This window comes from Vicugna pacos, chromosome 17 (assembly GCF_048564905.1).
Source record: "Vicugna pacos chromosome 17, VicPac4, whole genome shotgun sequence".
Taxonomy (NCBI): domain Eukaryota; kingdom Metazoa; phylum Chordata; class Mammalia; order Artiodactyla; family Camelidae; genus Vicugna; species Vicugna pacos.
The window spans coordinates 1654606-1676852 of NC_133003.1; the positions used below are offsets into that span (position 1 = coordinate 1654606).

At 45.6% G+C, this 22247-nt stretch overlaps 1 protein-coding gene across 1 annotated transcript in view; it reads right to left on the reverse strand.

Moving 5' to 3' along the window:
• The window catches only part of LOC116285931 (P protein-like), a 186513-nt gene that overhangs the window by 135006 nt on the left and 29260 nt on the right, over positions 1–22247 (reverse strand). Inside the window, exons 3-9 of the mRNA XM_072940872.1 lie at positions 14725–14823; positions 13570–13749; positions 10746–10803; positions 8743–8812; positions 5360–5529; positions 3559–3641; positions 2715–2868 (exon numbers count right to left, since the gene is read on the reverse strand). Coding sequence (XP_072796973.1) covers positions 2715–2868; positions 3559–3641; positions 5360–5529; positions 8743–8812; positions 10746–10803; positions 13570–13749; positions 14725–14823 — 814 coding nt within the window. The remainder of the gene's footprint in view (positions 1–2714; positions 2869–3558; positions 3642–5359; positions 5530–8742; positions 8813–10745; positions 10804–13569; positions 13750–14724; positions 14824–22247) is intronic.

Genomic DNA, 22247 nt, shown 5'->3' on the forward strand with positions numbered 1-22247 from the left:
ATTGTACGAATGTCAATTTCTTGGTCTTGCTATTGAACCATAGCTGTGTAACACGTTAACATTGAGGGAGGCTGGGGAAGGGAGCACAGGACTTCCCTGTACATTTCTTTGCAACCTCCTGTGAATCTGTAATTATTTCAAAACAAAAAAACGGCTTTAAAATAGATAATATAGCCAGTACCTTAGAATACAGAGCAGCAGTGGAGGGGGGAGGGGTGGGGGTGGCACTGCCTTATCCGGAGGGGCACCAGTTCACCTGACTTACAAGGAGTCCAAGGGTGCCCTCATGAGATATAATCGATGAAACAATATATCTAGTTTCTTCTCACGTATCCACTGTTTCTGTCAGGGTATAAGCCATGTTGAGTTGGCCTCTTTATAGGACTTTAATAACCTCAGGATGGTTTTAGCAGGGAAGGAAAGGGGTTTTTCTGAATTGCTATTAATAATGGCTGTCATTTAATGAAAAATTAATAAACATTTATAAATTATGTAATTTTCAAAGGTTGTACAATTATTAAAAACAGACCAAAAAAGCCTTAGAATAACAGAATGTCTTTTCAAAAATAAATTGGCATTGGGCTGTATTTTTCAAATTACTAGTGATTGTAACTGATTACAGTACATTGAATATATTAAATCCAAAATGACAGTCAGAAAAATCTAAGACACAAAATAACTCAGTGGATACCACTGAAAGCACTGGAAGTGGCTCATTACTACGAAAATCAATAATTAAAAATAATTTATCTCATGTCTCTGGCAGGAAGTGTGTTTCACATTAATGAAACTGGGTGGAAGAAAGTTCTTCAATACAGAACGACTCGCGAGATGGAATGACAGAAAGTTTATCATAAATACAAATGAAACAACTGAGTCAGGCCGTGATCCCTGGGGGATGTTAAAACCATAGCAGCAAAAGTAGCAGGGAGGGTGACAATGAACAGCCTGGGCCGCCACCACCTAAGCTCACTGAGCAATCTCAGAGCTCCTGAAAGGGGGACACCCAAGCATCACTCTCCTCCTCCCTGAGTCCCAGCACACCTGTGGAATCTGTGGGCCCCAAAACTGAACCTGAGGGCTTCAGATCCAAACTGTAATCCGTAGGAAATAGAGCGAAAACTTAATCCCCTAAGGAAGCCCTCAGGCAACACGGGGTGCGGGATATCCTGCAGAACAACAGAATCTGATTTTTCAGCTAGCTGGTGGCGCAGCAAAGACCTAGCAGGCCTGAGGTTGTCATCATCAGAGGGGCCTTTAGAAGAGCCTGCTCTAGGGTTAGCCCTTGGCTGACACGTGGGGACTTGGCTTTTGAGCTGTTCCCTGCGTTACCAAGTGATAAGGTTGTTCTGTGGGCCTGGAGCCCCGCGCGGTGCTGCACCAGGGTGCCAAGACTGTTGGTACAGAAATGTGATTTATGGTTAACATCTGCCTTCCTTCTGGGAGGCTGGGACTTTGGTGGGCTGAGGGTGCCCTTGTGACAAACCCCCAACAAAATCCTTGGGTTCTGAGTCTCAAGGAGCCTGCCGTGGGCAGAAGCACGTCCGCTGGAGGAAGGAGCATGTTCTTGGGAGCCCCTTGGAGAGGAGATCGTTCAGAAGCCTGCTCCTGGACTCCTCCAGACTCTGCCTGGCAGGCCGCTCCCCACTGCTGGTCCTGGCAACAAACCCCAGGCCTGAGCGCGGCTGCCTCTGAGTCTCTGGGTCTCTGAGTCCCTCTAGAAAACCACAGAGTGTGTTTGTGGTCATGGGAGCTTTGAAACAATGATAATATTGATTGAAAGGAAAACAGAAGAAGAGAGAGAACAGAGCTGTCCTAGAATAAAAGAAACATAAGAGACATGGCAACTAAGCCAACGAGTGCACCTTGCTGGACAACTGGGGCTCAACATCCTGGAGCCAACATTCCTCACAGGCAGACCAGACAACTGCGGGAATCCTGGGGAACCGTCCCGGCCATTCCTCCCTCGGGCCATCTCCTTCACGCTCCAGAGCATTTCTCATCCCTGTCCTGAGCTCGAGAAGAAACACGCCTCACAGTCACATGCTCTCCTGACCCTTCAGGCTCAACCCGCTGGAGCCAACACTCCCGTCAATGTGTTTCTGTCAGTCTGGTTTCACAATTAAGCCAACAGTGGACCTGCCCAGCCCAGGCAGCGTCTGCGCTTTGCCTCATACTATTGAAGGTATAGCCACACTTAGAGTTGCCCAGGAACATCGAATTTACGGGACATGAGATCTTTTGTGAAAAGGCTCATTAGCTGAGTCGATAAATAATAATAATTCTCCACATGTGACCCAAGGTCTCCTAGGTTCCCATCTTGTACACAAGCCTATGAAGCAGCTAGGGGCATCTTAACATGCCCATCTTACAGAAAGAAGACGACCCTGAGTCTCAGAGAGGTTCAACACTTGTCCCCTCAGGGTCAGACTTGGTGTGAGCAGCAGAGTGAGGGTGAGAAAATCGTGTGCATATTCAATTTGCTCAGTATAACTGGTTCCCCGCCAAAACTCATCTTGCATATGTCAATTGCTAAGATTCAGCAAATATTCCAGCACATAGCAATTTTCCACCTAGAATGAAGGTACTTTTTAGGAAAGACGAATTCAATTTGATTAAGAAGCAAAACTGAGCCCATCCAAAGTGCCCACCATGTTCGAAATACACTTACTTGTGGGCACAGATAAAGCCCGGAGAGCAGACACGCAAATTACCTCAAATATAATCAGCACGTAGACCGCGGTGAGGATGACCGCAGCGATGGTCACTTGTGCTTCCACGCTTGCACGGAGGTACTGATGGGCCAGCAAAAGAGGAACCATCTGGGTCTGCTGGAGGGACACTCGAATGCTGATGAAAACAGGTTCCCTGCAGAATGGAGCAAAGGTCTTACCACGGTGAAGGAAACAGACTGGACATCAACTATAGTGCTTGCTCCCTCTGTGTACTCCCCAATTCCAGTCGTCCATGGCCGGAACCATGGCCTGAACTGATCGCAGAGTGACTCAGCACAGTGCCTGACCTGGCAGATGAGGAGCCCTGAGCACAGGCAAGCTGTGGGAGATGCTGGTGCAGCCTCCACGCGGCCAGGCCCATCTGATGGAGCTCCTCAGTCCCTGTCAGGGGCTGACCCTGCCGACAACTCGAGGAAATAAGTTCCTGCTGTCAAAGCCACCCAGGCTGCGGTGTTTGTTACAGCAAGCCTCGCAAACTCATACGGTAACCAAGAGCACAGATTAACTTGGAGTGGCATTGAAGAAAAAAAAGAATCCTAGAATTTCCTAGAATTCCCCATTGCAGATATCAATGAATTTAAAGCATCAGCTGTAAAATACAATTTGCTTCAAAACAGACCCTGCATTCGGTCCTCTTACTTTCCAACACGTGTGGTTCTAACACCTGGCCACCACCTTATGTTCACTGTCTACCCAAGAACATCTCATCCAAGTCCGTAACTGATCTGGCAATTCGTCTGACAACAGGGTCCCGTGGGTCCCCCTTCTCCCAGCGAGCACGTCCCAGAGGAGCTTCCCCGAACCCCCAGTTACCGAGACCCACCTGCTCAGAACTTCAAAGGTCCTGCTGACCACCACGCGCTCACTTCTTCTCGGATTTAAAAATACCGTCCAGTTGTGAGTGATCTGTCAAAGTCAAAGGGTAAAATCCTAGTAAGGCTTTGAACCTGAGCCATCCCCTGGGATCCAGCACTGCTCAGTGTAGGTACTCGTTTAGAACAAGACAAGGAGAAAGAGGAGCACGAGGCCTTTTCACACAGAGACATCAGAAATGGCCAGGGGGTGTGGAGCTGGCATTTCCACCATCTACAGGGCTTTGTTGAAGAAAAAGCACACCGAAGTAGAAATACAGCATCTGTGTATAGCAATATAGGTACAGAAGTAAATACGACTTGTTAAAAGGAAATCACTGCATATTACTGGAGACTTGGCTTCTTCTGAGCCCTTGGAAGCAACTGACGAGAAAGGCTTGCTTAGGACTGCTTCCTGTTTGCAAACTGGAGGCAGGAACCTCTCCACGCACAGGCGCCCGTGGGAGGGCGGGCTGGAAGCTGCACTTTCTCTGCTGCAGGCCCGCACGCTCTGGTCGGGAGCAGGGGAGCAAAGAAGCCAGCTGAGAGGGGCCAGATGTGTGCAGGGAGGCAGGGGCTGGCCGGGCAGAGGCAGGCAGCTGGGCTGGGGGGCCAGGGAACTTTCAGTGGGTGGACAGGAGTCCTGTCACCCACAAATCATAAAAGAAACTGAAATAGGAACTATGAAACCGGTCAAAGCCTGAATGAGAGAACAAAAGCTCTCTTGAACACTTCTCTGCTAGAAACAGGGTATCAGTAAAAAATCCTTCCCTAAAGATCTCTTGTGTTCTTCGTGTTTCCAGAGCAAGGACGTCCGACACACACCCAAGGGCAGGCAACTGTGTCAGCAGGCTGCAAGGGCCATGCCATCCTCCGTGCAAGATCACCAATGGAGCAGACAGAAGTGTGCCCACCTCGTCTTTACCGGGGAGCCCTTGCCAGGGTGCCGTGCGCTGCAGGCGGGGAAGGTAAGTTTATGTCCTAAGACCATGGCCAGAACAACCGGTTTAGAATGTCTGTGCTGTATCCGCCGTCATCCATGAAACTGCAGCTTTGTTCATAATGAGACTTTGGCACTGGGGACCCTGCTGTGCATGGCAGAAAAATGAGATGGGTGTCGGAACCCATCAGACACTGCATTTTGGATGACACAGCCTTGTGTACCAGCCGGGTTGCCTTCTCTTAGCTGTAATAGGGAAAACCTGGGAACTAGGGATACAACTTCATACAGACGTCACCATGGTAACCTAGGGGCATCACCGAAGCCAAGACTTGGGAGACAAAACAGGATGCACAGAGAGGAGCCGGGCCTTGTCTGGGCTCTGGGACAGTGACAATACCACTGCTGGCTCTCCGAACCTTTGCAGGATGTGCACTCATGGCTTTTGCTTGGATGCTGAGCACAGGTCCCATTGCTGTGGAAGTAGAAGCTCTTTAAGGGAAACCAGGCTGTCTCAGCCACATGTCCACAAACCGTGGGGTTGGAGTATCTTCCGCACCCCGAGGTAAGGCCCAGGTTTAACTACACTTTCAAATAATGTTTCCCTGAACTGCCCAGTAAAATCACTCTGAATTAACAAAAAAAAAAACCTCAAAAGCTTGACTTTACTGAAATGGTGACAGTTTTATAATCCACTTAGAGACAAGAGAATCTCAAAGACAAAGGTTTGCCTAACAGTGGTGTCATTACCATACTGCTCCCATCCAATTCATTCAAAAGGAAACTCTATGGAGATGAAACGAGTTTTTACAATTCCTTTCAAGTTAACTTACAAGTGTAACCTGCTGGGGCCGCCGCCGCCAGGAGCCTGGAGCGTTCGCCTGGGTCACCTCCACCGCCAAGTGCTCTTCTCTCTCGAGATGAGTCGGGCCGCTGGCCACCAGGGCCCCTGCCAGGTCCACCTGGAGCAACGTGGAGTCTGCATGGCTGCTGAGGTTCACGGCTGGAGCGGCGTCAAGGTGAACCACAAGGCAAGGCGGAGAGGCCTGGAGTGTCCTCCACCCCGACCCTCCCCAGGAGCACCCTCCTCCGAAGGTGCACAAGGAAATGTGCCTTCCACCCGCACTGCCGTCCTGATGGCTCCTGGCTTCTTCAGCCCCTCACCCCTGACCTGCTCAAGTGGTTTCACTTTGCTTAATCGTGTTCCGAATCCTCTGGCTTAACGTCTAGGTGGTGCCTCCCACTATTATCATCCCTGCTTCCGCTCTTAGCTGCCACAGAAGACTCCTGCCCCAGTTCCTGGAGCCATGGTGAGCAGCATACAGCAGAGCTGTGTGAACGAACAGATGATCTAATTTGCATCCATGCCCGAACCCTAAGGCGCCCGATGAGAAATCACAAAGAGAATTGAGCTAAAAAATCCAAAATCAGCTAAATCAGTGACATCCACTGCAGTGAGAAGAGAGAAATCCCTTCAAAGCATGTGAAGGCTCTTGGTTAGGGAAGAGTTATCAGGACAAGAGGCTCCTTCCCCTCAAAGTGCAGCTGCCATGGTACCTATGCCCCCACCACACCCCGGCCCCTCCGCTCCTACATCTGGGGTTGGTGTGTTGCCCAGATGTCTGCACTACTCAGGCTTCTTCTCTCTGTGCCAAGCTGACTCTCACGAGATCTGGAGGCTGTGGATTCTACACAGCAGTGCCCAGTCATGTTGATCCAGCAGAGAAAGCTGGTGGAGGTAGAAAAATGAATCAAAATGATCTGTTCTCTACACTGTTGGTGGGAATGTAGTTTGATGCAGCTGTTATGGGAAATAGTATGAAGATTCTGCCAAAGACTAGGAATAGACTAACCACATGATCCAGCAATCCCACTCCTGGGCATATATCTAGAGGGAACTTATGGTTATCAGGAGGGAAAGGGGATGGGAAGGGGCGAATTGAGAGTTCGCGATTTGCAGACACTAACTACTACATATAAAGTAGAGAAACAAGAGCCTACTGTATACACTTATATCTTACAGTATCAATGTCTTATATCAATATCTTATAGTAACCTATAATGAAAAAGTATGGACAAGGATGTATATATGTATAACTGAACACTACTGTACTGTACACCAGAAACTAACACAACAGTGTAAATCTACTATACTTCAATTAAAAATAAACAAAGAAATAAAGAAATAAAAGAACCAAGGAGCTCTGTTACCAAAGGGGAAGGGTTAGGGGTGGGGTAGGGATCAATCAGGAGTTTGGGATTAGCAGATACAAACTACTATATATACAACAGATAAAAAACAAGGTCCTACTGTATACCACAGGGAACGATATTCAGTATCTCATAATAAACTATAGTGGAAAAGAATCTGAAAAAGAATATATATATGTGTATAACTGGATCACTTTGCTGTACACTAGAAACTAACACGACATTGTAAATTAACTATACTTCAATTTTAAAAAAAAGATTGAAAAAAAAAAAAAGAAATACTGGAACTGGCCACAGCTGCCTCCTTCCCCTCCTCCTCGTGGGCCTCCTCCCCTTCCACCTGTCTCCTCTCCCAGCCTCCTCCTCCCAGGACCTGCCACTGACTCTATGCTCTGAGCAGGACTGAGAGCTTTAGAGGTTCTGATCTAAATGTCCATTCTAAGGGGCTCGGGCTCTAGACTTGTAGTGTCAGGGCACATATCCCAGTGCAGACAGCTGGAAACCCACCCCTCCCACACTTACAACTAGAGAAAGACGGACAGATATAAGTTAATGTCTTATTCCATCAAGACTGAGGATGCACCACAAACACCTAAGCTGGATTCTAGAGTGAGACAGGCCCCTGCCGGCAGGGAGGGACGGGGCTGAGCAAGGCTGCTCTGGGACGGGTGCCACCACCACACACAGAAGCAGGCGAGATTAAATCAGAAAATGTTTAAGTTGTTCAAGGTCAGATGTGGGCTAGTATAAGAGTGGGGAGCCCTTGGGAGCTACAGAATAGAGCTGTTAACCTCTTCTTATAGGCTCTTCTCCATGAATCCCAGCAGGTACTCAGGGAAGATGGGCAGAATGGGGGGGGGGACCCCTGACAAAGCCTGAGTTTGCAGGGGGAGCACAGCAAATCTGGTATGTAGCCTGGAGGTGCAGTGGAACCCCAGCAGCAGAGGGCAGGTGAGAGGGAAAGGTCATTCTACCCCTAAGGTAGGGGGTAGGAACAGCGCAGGGTCTGGCAGACAGATAGTGAGAGACCAAGAACTCCAAGGGACTGAGGCACTAAGGGTTACCAAGGCAACTACAGACTACAACATGGCCAACCTCTGTCTAAATTTACACCAACCTCCCCAACTAACACCACAAGAAGCTCAGGTGTGCTCATCTCTGAGCTTAAAGCTGTTTCCCTCAGTGCCACATACCGCATATCTATATGTTGAAGCCCTGACCTCCAGTGTGAGGCCTTGATCTGAGAGGATTAGTTCCTTATAAGAAGAGACACCAGAGAGCCAGCTCACTCTCTATGCAACAGACAGACAGACACACACACACACACAGAAGAGAGGCCCTTTGAGGACACAGCAGGAAGGAAAGCAGCCATCTACAAGCCAGAAAGAGGCCCACACACTGACCTGAGATGTCCAGCCTCCAGAACTGTGAGCAATAAATGTCTTGTGTAAGCCACCCAGGCTGTGGTCTTCTGTGATGGCAGCCCGAGCCAACAACACAGTATCTATTATCCTACAGAACATGCCTGACTTTTAACAACAAATTAGGAGTCCTACAAAAAGGCAAGAGCACACAGCGTGAGAGACCAAGCAATCATCAGACTCGATGACATAGCCAAGGAAAGAACCAATGAACTTAGGAATCGATCAAGCTGAAACACACAAGCTGAAACACACAGGGGGAGGGGAAGGGGGCACAGACCAAGGTCCAAGAGCCCTAGGAAGCCTGGCCTTAACCAGAGTGCACCGTCTGGCTGCTGTCACCCTTCCATGGAAAACCTCACCACCACCACCCACCAACTGTAGTCTCGCTAGTGCCCCTCCCCTTCTGTCCCGCGGCCTCATCATTCATCAAACATCTTGGAGAACCAAAATTCGGGTGGGGAGGAACAGTGATCGCCCGTGCTGGGACCTGGAGCAGCAGTTACAATAGTTCTAGTTCTCGAATCTCTTCACTTTGTGAGTCAACAATGGGCGACTGTCCGTCTCAGAGTAGGTTTGGATACAGTAGCTTTCCAGTGGTGACACCAACAACTGCCAGGACTTCCCTTGATCTGGATACAGGCTAAATAAAACCTATAACAGAAACATTTCACGAAAGACTTGTGGTTATGAGAGCAGTCGGATGTAAGTAACTGCGATGACAGTTGAAAACAGGGGTATGAAGACGGTGTTGCTTGCTGTAGCCCCAATTCACCAGCTTACTCTAAGTAGCTCCTCTGAGATATTAGAAAGAGAAAATTCTGATTCATTATACTATTTAATGCTACAATGGACCTTGATTATTGATAGGTGCCAATTTTAAAGATTAAATACCAAGCCATAAAATCAAATCATCGGAGGTGGGTACATGTGGTTTTCCCATAATGGAGAGCAGGGACTCCAACCCACTGACAGAGGGAGCACATGCTTGGGGAATTTGCAAAGCATCTTATGCACCATCACAAAGTAAATTAAAGTGATGATGAGATAACAGATTACAGAAGTTCAAAACAAACTCCTCAAATTCCATTTTGGCTGCGCCTACAAATCACCGACGTTTTCAACTCCCAGAAGAAGTCAGAGGACCAGCCACAGAGCTCAGGGAAGCTCTCGGGGGAATCAGAGGGGACTTGGCTCATCCTGACCTCCTCCTTGGAAACCCCAGTGCACCTAGCTCCCACGCTGTGCTAAGCAGCAGGGGCTTCAGAACCACACAATTGTGTGAGTAGGAAATAGGGGAGCAAACTGGTAGCCAAAAAATCAAATTCATGAAATTTTCAGCATTCCACGTAATTGGGTTTTTTTTTTTTTTTGATGCATAGATTTCCTTTCTCTGGGTCACTACTCCCATCCTTTGTGGGTTCTTAAAGAGTTGCCTATACTCAATTCATTGCAGCCAGTACTGACTTCACGTACCTTTGCACTGTTGAGTTGCAACACTGTTCTCTACACATCACACTGAGAAGAGGAACTCAATCTTGCACATGTGGCCCCCATCCTCATGCTCCCACACACAGAAAATGAGGACCATGTATTCACAGTTGCATGTGGTTACGCACACAGCTTCCAGTCACCCAGGGCACCCAGCACAACTGTCATCATGAGCCACCTACAGACAAGAGCCACAGCCACCCAAGTCCCGGAGTCCACAGGGCACAGGTAATCACCCATCCCTTTCTCACTCACAGTCTCACACCCTGTCACAGCAGCACACACCAACCACCTACTGGGGTCTCCCAAAACGGCCCACACAAACTGTCTTATGCCATTGCTAAAACCAGGTACAAACACAAAAATAATTCCCTGGGCACACACACAAATCTCAGAATAGTCACAGACCACCAATGACCCACATGTCCCACACAGGCATGCACATACACAGAAACATAGCCAGGTACAGATACCTCACACCCGTGTGCACACACACACAGACACATAGCCAAACATGGGGGCCTCACACCCATTCATTCTGCAAATAAATTTTGAGTGCCAGCAGAGTGATCCCAGCTAGGGCCACACCAGAGCACACCGCACACTGATGCTGGCAGTGAAACTCGTGACCCCTCAAGTCAGACAGCACACTCAGGTCGCCTCCAGCCCTTTAGCCCTCCCTGGGGATGTACAGGCAAGTTGAATCAGGGCAGCCTCCAGAGAAGAGGCAAGCACAGAACTTCACTCCCCCAAAACAGGGTAGTCCAGCTGGGCACCATCTCAAAGGGGCACTGAGGCATTCCTGGGGCCACCCATGAATGCTAATTTGACAACACAAATAAAGAATGTTTACTGCGTGTGGTTGAAAAGAGAATTTGGCAAGCCATGTAAAGTGAGAATTGAGACCCAGGGGGACAGGTTAACTCCTTCTCCCGTGTGACTGGGGACAACAGCAGGCCTCCCCCAGACTGCCACCCCTCAGCATCTCCTGCAAAGAAATGTGTGAGCCCCACACCCCCGGTGCCCTGCCACCGGGCCCGAGGCCCATGCGGGCTCTGCAGGCGGACAGCAGAATTGGGGGCGTCGTGGTACTCACAGTGCACAGCACCACAAAGACAAACAGGCCTGAGACTTTCAGCCACCGCACACAGTACCTGCAAGAGAAAAGGCAGGCCTGAGTCACACCCCCGGGAGCCCTGTTTTCCTGGGCCCAGAACTGCCAAACCTCAGACACGTGCTGAAATCTTGGGACATGTCCACCTCAAAGCATATGTGTGGAACCCTCTCCATAATACGGGGTGAAGGAGGACACCGCTGAGGACACCGCTGACCTGTTGTAAGCATACAGCTTCATGAAATGCAGCTTGCTGGAGGTTACAGAGGGGAACCAAGTTAACCCCGAGTGTTTGAACGTGGCTTCTGGCCAGAGACCCTTAAATTCAAGACTTGGGCCTCTTCACTAGCCTTTTAAAGACTAGTTTCCTGGAAACAAGCCTTATCTAGGCTCTCAGATTCATATTTGCCAATAATTTGCCCCTAAGTTTTCTGAAAGATGGGAATACAGATTTGATCATCAAATAAACATTGACTGAGACATAGCCAAACAATTCAAAAAAGACATTGCTGTGCTATAACCACTTGTACCAGCAAAGTCTGCTAAGAATTCCTTAGAAGATAATGATTTACTTATTTTTATTTTAAATTTTTGCCCTTATCGGAGACACTGGGGATTGAACCCAGGACCTTATGCACGCCAGGCACCAGCTCTACCACTGAGTTACAACACTCACCCCCAGGAGATAATTTTATAGACAATCAGGCCATGTGCTTGGTACACTCTGAGGGCTCCTAATGGGGCCCTGGCCCAGCCACCAGACTTCTTAACTGTGGCCTTTAGGCCCTTGGTGAACATGGGCCTGGCCCACCCTTTTCGGCCCCTCCAGGCTTCTCTCTGCTAATGTCACCTCCCCAGAGCCCTCCAAATCCCACCTCCTGGAAGACACTATCACTGCCCAGGTCTTGAGGAGGGGGTGCTCTCTCACTGGCCACTCCTCCAGGGCAAGCCCGGAGTATCTGTGCTCTGCCCCTGCACAAGGAAGCAGGTACGCAGTCTGTGCTTGACACCTGTTTGTAGAACGAAGGAAGAAAGTCTACACTGGGACATCTTTTTCAAAAATTTTCTGATCCTTTAAAATGGTAAAATCTTGTTTTGCATTCTCTTAGAGTTAATAAATCTGATGAATCATCATTTCACACTTCCGAATTATGACCCACAGCTCCTATTAAAATGGGAATCAAAATAACACTTCTTTTTAAAGCACAAAGCCTTAATTCAACTGTTCTAAACACAAATTTCTTTCCATATAACTGACATATTCAGCAGAGCTGACAATCCAAAATGTTTTTCGTAAGTTTCTTCAATAATCCTGCGTAGTACTTTCTAGACATGTTAAAAAGAAGGATTAAGTCTTTCAGTTAAGTGGCAAGTGTGAGGCAGCTATTCCGTGAATAGTAGAAGATAAAACAACCATTGAATGTAAAGTCTCAAATGTATTTGATTTTGTTTTCCATGGTATGGGATACTTGAGGAACCTGGCGCCCTGTGAAGCTGTGAGCCAGCCAGCTGGGGAAGGGTGTTCAGAGTGTCAGAGCTCACCATCCTGGAGACCCACGGGGCCAGATCCCTGTTCACATGTCTTCACGTGATTAAAATAATTTTACAGCAGATTCACCCGCCAAATATTTGTCACACCTACAAGAAGAGCTAAGACCAGTCATGGCAAAGAAACTACACATGGCTGGGTAGGAAAAGACATCTCCAAGGTCAAGTATGGGTGGGGGGCCTGGAGTCACATTCCTCCCCCTAAGCTCGCTTCACAACCTGCATGATCTCAGACAAAATTCCTATCCTCCCTGAGGTACCTTCCTACATCTATCTACCTCCCAGGATTGCCTGAAAGATCAACAGGACAATGGGGAGTGGGTCTTTCTGGGTACAGACAGACGCCCTTTGGGATGTAGGCAGGCACACCTCCAATCCGCCCTTCAAACAGCTTCAGAAAAGACGGCTCCTCTAATGTAGAGAAATAACAATATTTGATAGTTGCGTGGTGTCTTCTCATCTATTTACGGGCTTTTGCACAGACCGTCTTAGTGGAAGCTCACTGAACGCTGGGGCACGAGGGGGAGGGACACCAGGCGACAAAGGGACAGTTGCACGGGCATACCTGGCCCCGCTGGTTCCTCAGCTACCTCGGAGTAGGTACAGAATGAGGACCCTGATGGTCCTGGTCCTCAAGCCTTGTTCTGTCCCCGGAAATGCCACTTTCAAACGTGCTGCTCTCAATAGAAGCCTCCCTGCAGCTGTTGGCACGGAAGCCTCAGCGGACAAAGCCGGGAGACCGCGCTCCCGCTCCCGCCCCCGCCTCCGCGGCCCCGCCCGCACCCGCACCCCCGACGCCCCGAAAACGCTTTCTCCCGCGTGTGCAGTTCCCCTCCGGTAGGTGTGGCAACCCTGCTAATAACGTGCTCCGTCACTAACTGCGAATGATGACGTGCGCTTCTCAAACAGGCGGGCACTGCTGAAGCGCGTCTGTTCCATCCGCGGGCCGCAGGCCTCCGGGGTGTGAAGGCCCCGGTCACACACAGAAAGGCGAGGGGTGTAGGGGCCATTCAGGTCCGTAACTGGGCTTTCCCGTAGCCTCGAGGGCTGCACACTGGTTCGCTGTCCTCCAGGGCCTGGAGAAAAGGTAGCTAACCTTCCGGGAAAGTGCCGCCTAGCCTTCTTCCTCACCTCCATCCACCCTGTCGCCAGGAGGATGCCCTGAGGACAAGAGCCCCCAGCCCTGCCCCAGGCGAGAAGGACGCGCCCGGCGACCATAGCCCTGTGCCAGTGACACTGACACTCCGAGTGTTCCTACCTCAGCTTGGAAAGACGGCGGAACCTGATGGGAGTGCTGTCCAGAAGCTCTCCCTTCTCTGGGGAGGCAGATCCAGAAGAACCTGCCAGCAGGGATCCTCCCTCCCACTCAGCCGAGCTGCTCTCCCAAGATTCTTCAGCAGTGATGGACTCCGGATGGCAAACGGGCATGCGCCGTGGCCTGGAAATCGAGGCTTTGTGGTTATTTTCACGGAAATAGTGGCACCTCCAAAACACTTCATCTCAGTTGTGAGTGTGAAATGTGGAAGGAATCCTGGTTCTTAAAAGGACCACAAATAGTGTAGTACTGTCCAACTAGTGGGAATGGGTCTTTCTTGACATCACACAGCCTTGGCTCAACGGACATCATCCAGGGTCACTCAATCTTCAAAATAAATTGTGGACCTTCAAAAAACATCTGCTTGTTCTGAGTTTGGACCTTTCCAGCCTTTCTCAGGCCAGCTCCATCCAGCTCACGACAACGTCACCAAGTTTGTAATGTGTGGGGAGTCAGGGGACAACAAACAGGTGGCTCAGGCTTCCGGGAGTCTGCAGGAGGAAGAGGAGATGAGGCTGGAGGCCTGAGTTCGCCCCTTCATCCCAAGGGAGAAAGTCTGTACAGATCAGCTCTGCTCAGCAGTTCAAGGACCACCTGGGTTTATCCCCCAAAGGACCTTCAAACACATAGGAAGTGGAGTTTTTTTTAATTATACATTTTCAACCTCATAACTATTGACATTTGAGCTGGATGCGTCTTTCTTGTAGGGCAGTGCCCTGTGCATTGCAGGATGTTTAGCGCATCCCTGGCCTCTGCCCTTAAATGCCAGTAGTGCCCCTCCCCCATCTGTGACAACAACCAATATCTCCAGACAGTGCCAGTGCCACCTTCAGCTGAGAAGCCCTGGCCTGGCGAGATGGCCTGTCAGAGCTGTGTGCATGTGTGACTGTGTACATGTGCTGTTTAAAGTTACTTGGAAATTCAGCAGCCACAGAATACAACTGCCAGACACAGGAACACACCTTGAATTGACAAGGATCTGGCAGAGACCAAACATTTCAGGTAAAAGTTCATCTCAAGAAGTTCTCCAGCATAAGTGCCAAGGGTAATTCTCAGAGATGTCTTAATTTTATAAGGAAGGGGGAAAAAAAACCTCACCCTTTCTCTTGTGAGAAATTCCTCAGCAAAGGAGTGTTTTCTGTAAAGCAGGGGTCTTTAGACTTGGTGCTGAAGAACGGGAGTAAAGGAGAGCGAGACCTGAAAGACACAGTGAAGGAAAGGGATCATCAACACAAAAATGACAGCGGTGCTCAAGAACGAGTCCAAGAGTCAGTGGTAAATTCCACATGTTCTATCTGAATTGTGAAAAGCTGGACTTCTAGGAGAGACAATTAAAAACAGCCTCCTACCCCACAAACACCAGGTTGGAAATGCAACACAGAAATTCACACAGGAGACCAGACGCTGTGGGGTCCATACATTTAGGCTCGCTTTAGTATTAAAATAGATTCCAGCCGCCTTTGCTGTTCTGTGCAGTTTTTCATCGAGAAAACCATTAAGAGTTTGATGGGCGCTTTTATATTCAGAAATTCCTATCCAGAAAATTGTTTCCTAATATCGCAATAATTCAATACCCCACATTTAAAATATCCTAAAAGCTTCAACTTCCCTTGAGAGATCAAGCAGCAGCAGTCTGGCCAATGGAGTTATAATAAGATGATAAACAGGATGGCAGGGAGGGGGCCCTCAGCAGGTCAGAAGCCACAACTGAAGCAAAGCAAAAGTTCACACTGCACCTGAACCCCTTCCGCTGGGCCTGTCCATAAACTTAGCGTCCAAACCAGGAGACTTTTTAAGAGGGGTATAACGGTACAGACACAACAGAGCCCCCCAGCCCCCGGATATATGGTCACCCTCATTAAGGGACAGTCGATGTTTAAAAGCAGCTACTTTTTCATGAAAACTTGTGGAAACTGTTTTCATTCCTAATTGTTGGGAATATGTCATTTTATATCCTAGTACATCGCCTTTCCTAAAGGCTCCGAGGCCACGTGGAGCTGCTGTGGATGCTGTGAAACACTCACCTGAGGAAATAACTTCAGATCATAAGTGCAGAGCAAAGCAAAACAAAGCAAACTGTTTCCACCCATTTTCTCTTTCTCACTCAAGCATGCACCTGTGACACAGGCAAGAAGACTGGTCTCGCTGATGAGTGAAATCGAGAGTCCCGGACTGGTATCTAACAACACCCATCATGTCGCACTCCACTCAGGGAAGGAGTCTGTCTCCAGCCAGCTGGTGTCCTCTGGGCACCACCTCTGAGCAGCCCTAGGCACTTACAGTGGGGAACACAGATGACTGAGGACTTCAGGGGCTTTAACAGCCAGTGGAGAAGAACCTGGCAGGGAATGAGATGTCGATGCCTTGATGAGCACAGATTAGAGTGGAGAGGTGGAAGTGGAATTCTGCCTGAGGGATTTTATAGTTAGTACACCTTCTTTTATCTGTTCAATTAGCTGGGTTTTTAAATTTTCACCTCTCATAACTGCAAATCCAGAAGGGCCTCAGCTGCATTTAGCTAAATGTCCCAATAAGTCTATTAATATCCAGGTGTTTTCTGTCACTCCCTGGGCTGGTTTGTTACACAGCATCTGGGAAAGCTGACTGTTATAGTGACATCATTCACATTATTTAACCACCCCGAGCTTCATTTTCTCAGCTGTATAATGTAGATTAAAAGGAAATAACTCAGTTTTGTTGCATTAAATAAGGAGATGTAAATGGAAAGCAGAAAAAGAGTTTGGCTATTGATTCAATTATTTCTACTAGACCGTAAGCTCCTTATGAATGACTGCCATGTCTTCCATCTTGTTTTATCTGGTACCTTAAGTGGTACCCAGGTCAGGGCAAATTCTTAACAAATACTTGATAATGAATGAGTTGAACTCCAGCAATCACAGCTTATTTGCATCATAAGATTGGCTTTTTGACTAAACTAAAATAGTTTTCTAAACCATTAAATCAATGATATGCTTGTAATCACCACTGGCCCTCTGAAGAGGGGAGACTGTTCAAGAGAGCAGAGGTGCTATTTCTCCTCAGAAAGCACAACCTCGCAGGGTCTCAGAAAGCTCACAGCACAATCACGTTACACAATGAGGACAATTCGACTTGTTGCCATGAAAAAGGAAAATCAGAAATGGGAAAAGTCAAGAGTACATTGTGTTTTCTCTGAGGTGGCCACGCCCACCTGATTTCATTATTTAACATTTCTGTTGCATTTTGTGCACACAAAGTATTTAATAGTCATGATTAAGTGTAGGGAGTAGTTTCTAAGCTTTTTTATATTTAGTTATGCCTCTAAGACACCAAAAATAAAATGAATTTCACTAGGAAGTATCCCAGACTTCAAGTTGTTCCAAATTTAAACTTAATTTGACACTGTCCAGATATTATTTTCCATTGTTCCAAGAGCCTAGGAATAAAAATGGCAGTCCACCATAGTAAACAGACTTATGGTTATCAGGGGGGAAAGGGGGTGGGAAGGGATAAATTGGGAGTTTGAGATTTGCAAATACTAACAACTACATATAAAATAGATCAACAAAATTTCTTCTGTACAGCACAGGGAACTATATTCAATATCTTGTAATAACCTATAATGAAAAAGAATATGAAAATGAACGTATGTATGTATATGTATGACTGAAACATTATGCTGTACACCAGAAATTGACACATTGTAACTGACTATACTTCAATTAAAAAAAAAAAGACAAAAATGACAGTCCACAGAACTGAAATCCTGGCATTTTTCTTTCTGACTTCAGGTAGAAAATATTTATAAGATCTGTATTATTCCTGACCCTTTCTCCTTCTAAAAAGAGGAAGTCAGAGGGGAAGGTACAGCTCAGTGGTAGAGTGCCTGCTTAGCATGCGTAAGGTCCCAGGTTCAATCCCCAGTAACTCCATTAAAAAAAAAAAAAAGAAATCACATCAACAGCTCTCTAACTTCACATCTAAGCCAGGGTGCTTTCAAAATTCACAAATTTCAACAGCATGTATTTTTCCCCATGTCTCAGTAACTCTGTATATATCTGCAAAATTCATATGTGCCTACAAATTTCTAAGGGGGAAATATTTATTTTTAATAACCTGGAAACTATGGAAGAGGATAACAAATAAAATAACAATTGTATACAATTCTATAACTCAGAGAGGCCCACTGTTAACATTTAAAGAACTTCCTTTCAGTCTTTTTTCCTATATATAAATAAATATTAAATCAAGTTCAAATATATGCATGAATAGACATAATTTACATATAGAAATTGCTTTGTCCTTTGATTATTCAACTTAGCCACGTTATTAGCATTTCCTGTGTTATTAGATATTCATCTACAAGTAATTTTAATATTGGCATCATATTCCATTACATAGATCACCATATTAAGCTTTACCATCAATGTATTGTTGGAAATTTAGGGAATTTCTAGTTTGTCACTAAAATAAGTAACAAAGGTTATGAGATTCCTGGTAGATAAGTCTCTATGTTTGCTTCTGATAGTTCCTTAGGACAGAGTCTTAGAAGTGGAGTCACTGGGTCAGGAAGTGTCTTGGTGCCTACGGTCCACAGAGCGCCTGATCTCATTATGGTGCAGTTAGGGGAGGGAACAAATCCTTGTCCCCGCAGCCCTGGGTATTAGTCAAATTTTAAACCCTCAAGCTGTAAATTATAAACAGCCAGAATTGATTCAAGTCCACCATTGTCAAGAAATTCCACTGCCATGGTTATTAGCAAGAGCCATCTGTACCAACCTGCAGGATGGACACACTGTGTTGGCCACACCTCCCACCCCTCCCATGTTGTTTCCCTAGGTCTTCTTAGATTCAAACACTTGACAGTCCTATGACGCTTTTGCCATTTTATTAAGGGAAAAAAGGCTCTGAGAAAGTTGAAAATATTGAGTACCTAATATATTAGGTACTCTTCTGAGAGGATTTACATTTCTAAAGACCAGAAAAGAGACAACGGTTATTGCTAAGGACACTCTGGGGAGGTGGTGATTTGGGTATCAGTGGTGGAGAAAGAAGTTTGTTCCCTGTCTTTCTCCAGCCCTATGTCATGTAGACACTGTCAGTGCAGACACAGTGGTCAGCTCTGCTTGGCAAGGGGCCCAGGGCCAATAGCAAGGAATGCAAAGTGCCTTTCTATTTCTGTCTGTCTGTCTGTCTGTCTGTCTATCTATCCATCTATCCATCTATCAACTGTGGCCAATTTTCATACTGGCTTCACTGGCCCAACCTATCTTTCCAAAAGGAAAAAAGCAAAGTAGCAAGCAGAGGAGAAGTTGGGTTTGCCTCAAAAGCAATCATACGAAACAACAAAGTGTGTCGTCACTGACAGAAAGCAGACTGAGGAAGTAAAGTGAGCAGGGAAGCTGCCGCCCATTCATGTGCTATTTTTCAGAAGGCCTGGGAGATTGTAATTCCTCACCTGAGAGTTTGTCATGGTTCTGTGTAAGCAGAGCCAGTCTTTTTGGTTGAATTAAGCACAGAAAGGAGAGCCCACAGCCCCGGCTACTCAGAGGCTGCATCTGTATTCATTTGTCAGCAAAGAAGCAGAAACATGAGCGCAGGTTCCTGATTCTTCAGCCTAACACCCCCACCACGTGAACTAGCAAAACCGGAAGGCCACAAGTTGAGCCCTTGGGCTAGGTGACTTCATATCTAACAAGGGGGAGGAGTATGCCAACTACTTTGGGGAAAGGGCTGGAATTCCCAGGAAATGGGCCATCACCCACCTTTTGACCTTTGATCTTATCATAATCAGCCTTGAAACTGCCCTGGCACCTGTGGGAGTGACATTAAGCAGTGATTGTATTTCAATGAGCGTATATTAAAGCTCAAGGTCTACTGGGAGGTGAATCTTCCACCATCTTGGCGCTAATGGCTGTGTCATTCTTTTAATGGCTGTGTCCTGCTCCTTTCCTTCCTGTCTCATTACTAATCACAAAAAAAGGTCTAAAGGTATATCCAAAAGCTTGGATCTTTATTGAGATTTACAGAAACAATTTTAGGATTTACTTGAATGTAAGAAAATCAAATGTATTTGAAGTCTAATTTGAATTGTTCTTCCCTCTAAGGAAAAAAGCTCAAATAGCTAGTAACCTAACAGTGTGATTTTTGAAGTTTGTAATTCAAGTTTATAATTTAAAAAGATAGATTTTTGGGCTGGTCAGGTGGTGACTGAGCCCAGCTGGGCATATGAAGTAGACATACTAGCAATAAAGCCAAACATACATGACTGCATGGCTGTTCTTAGCCAGCTTGTTGCAGAAGCTGGTAATTGTCCAGTAAATGTCAACATCTTCTCCTGAAAATATCTACCTGAAGGGCTATTCTGCCAGAAGATATGAACAAAGAAAACTACAAAGAAACAAGTGGAAAACAGGAAATAAGTACATATCTATCAATAAATACTAAATGTCAATGAACTAAATACTCTAATCAAAGGATACAGGGTGGCTGATTGAATAGCAGAGCTAGACTTTTCAATATGCTGCCTACAGGAGGCTCACTTGAGGGCAAAATACAGTCAGACTGAAAGTAAAAGGATGGAAAAATATATTTCATGCAAGTGGAAATGACAAGAAAGTAGGGGTAGCAATATGTTTATCAGACCAAATAGAATTTAAAACAAAGGCTATAATGAAAGACAAAGAAGGGCATTATATAATGATAAAGGAATCAATACAAGAAAAAGATATTATACTTATTAACATATATACATCCATCTTGCAGCACCTAAATATATAAAACAAATACTAACAAACAAAAAGGGAGAAATTGAAAATAACAAAAAAATAGGAGAAGACTTTAACACCCCACTGACAATGATGGACAGATCATCCAGACAGAAAATCAATAAAGCAATAGAGGCCCTAAATGACAGAACAGACCAGTTGAACGTCTTTGATATTTACAGGTCACTATATCCAAAAAAATCAGAATACACATTTTTTTCAAATATGCATGGATTGTTTTCTAGGATAGACTACATACTAGGTTACAAAACAATACTCAACTCATTTAAGAGGACAGAAATTGTATCAAGCATCTTTGTTGACCACAACAGTACAAAACTAGGAATCAACTACAGAAAGAAAAACAGGAAAAGAATAAATATGTAGAGACTAAACAAACATGCCACTGAAAAAATAATGGGTCAATGATAAAATCAGAGGAGAAATGAGAAAATACCTTGAGACAAATGAAAATGAAAACACAACTTTTCAAAGTCTATGGAATGCACCAAAAGCAGTTCTAAAAGGGAAGTTCATAGTAAAATGGGCCTTCCTCAAGGTACAAGGAAAATCTCAAATGAGCAGCCTACCTACCCCCTAAAAGAATTAGAAAAAGAAGAACAAACAAAGCCCAAAGTCAGCAACAGGAAGGAAATAATAAAGATCAGAGAGGAAATAAAATACAGATAAAAAAAAAAAAACAAGTAATGGTTATTTTTGGAAAGATAAACAAAATTTATAAACCTTTACAAGCTCACCAAGAAGAAAAGAGAGAGGGCCCAAATAAATAAAATAAGAATGAAAGAGGAGAAATAACAACCAATGCCACAGAGATTTAAAAACATCATAAGACAATATTATGAAGTTATATGCCAACAAACTGGACAACCTAGAAGAAATGGACAAATTTCTGGGAACATACAGACTGCCAAGACTTGGTCAAGAAAAAACAGAAAACTTGAATGGACTTATCACTGGAAGTGAAATAGAATCTGTAGTAAAAATTTTTTAAAACTCCCTGTGAACAAAAGTCCAAGACTGGATAGCTTCACTGGGAAATTCTATCAAACCTATGAAGAATTTAGACCTATCTTTCTCAAACTATTCCATAAAATTGAAGAGGAGGGAACACTCCCAAGTTTGTTCTACAAGCCACCATTACCCTGATACCAAAACTATAAAAAAGAAAATTACAGGCCAATATCTTTGATGAATATAGGCGCAAAATCCTTCAACAAAATATTAGCAAACAAACCCAACAATACATAAAAAGGATTGTACAACATGATCAAATTGGTTTTATCCCAAGCTCACAGGATGGTTCAATAAACTCAAATTAATAAACAGGATACACCACATTAACAAAAGGAAAAACAAAAGCCACAGGATCAATAGACACAGAAATTGCATTTGACAAAATTCAACATCTATTCATGATAAAAATTCTCATCAGAGTAGGTACAGAGGGAATATATCGCAACATGATTAAGGCCACTTACAACAAACCCACAGCCAACCTAATACTCTATGGTGAAAAGCTGAATGCCTTCCTGCTAAATTCAGGAGAAAGATAAAGATGCTTCTATTTAACATAGTATTGGAAGTCCTACCAATAGCAATCAGACAAGAAAAAGAAATAAGAGATATCCAAATTGGAAGGGAAGAGGTAAACCTGTCACTGTTTGCAGAAGACCTGATACTCTATTCAGGGATCCCTGAAGCCTCCACTCAGAAACTATTAGAACTAATAAATAAATTCAGCAGGATTGAAGGATACAAGATTAATGTACAGAAATGTGTTGTTGTTGTGTTTTTATACACTAATAATGAAATATCAGAAAGAGAAAGTAAAAAAAAATCCTGTTAAAAATCACA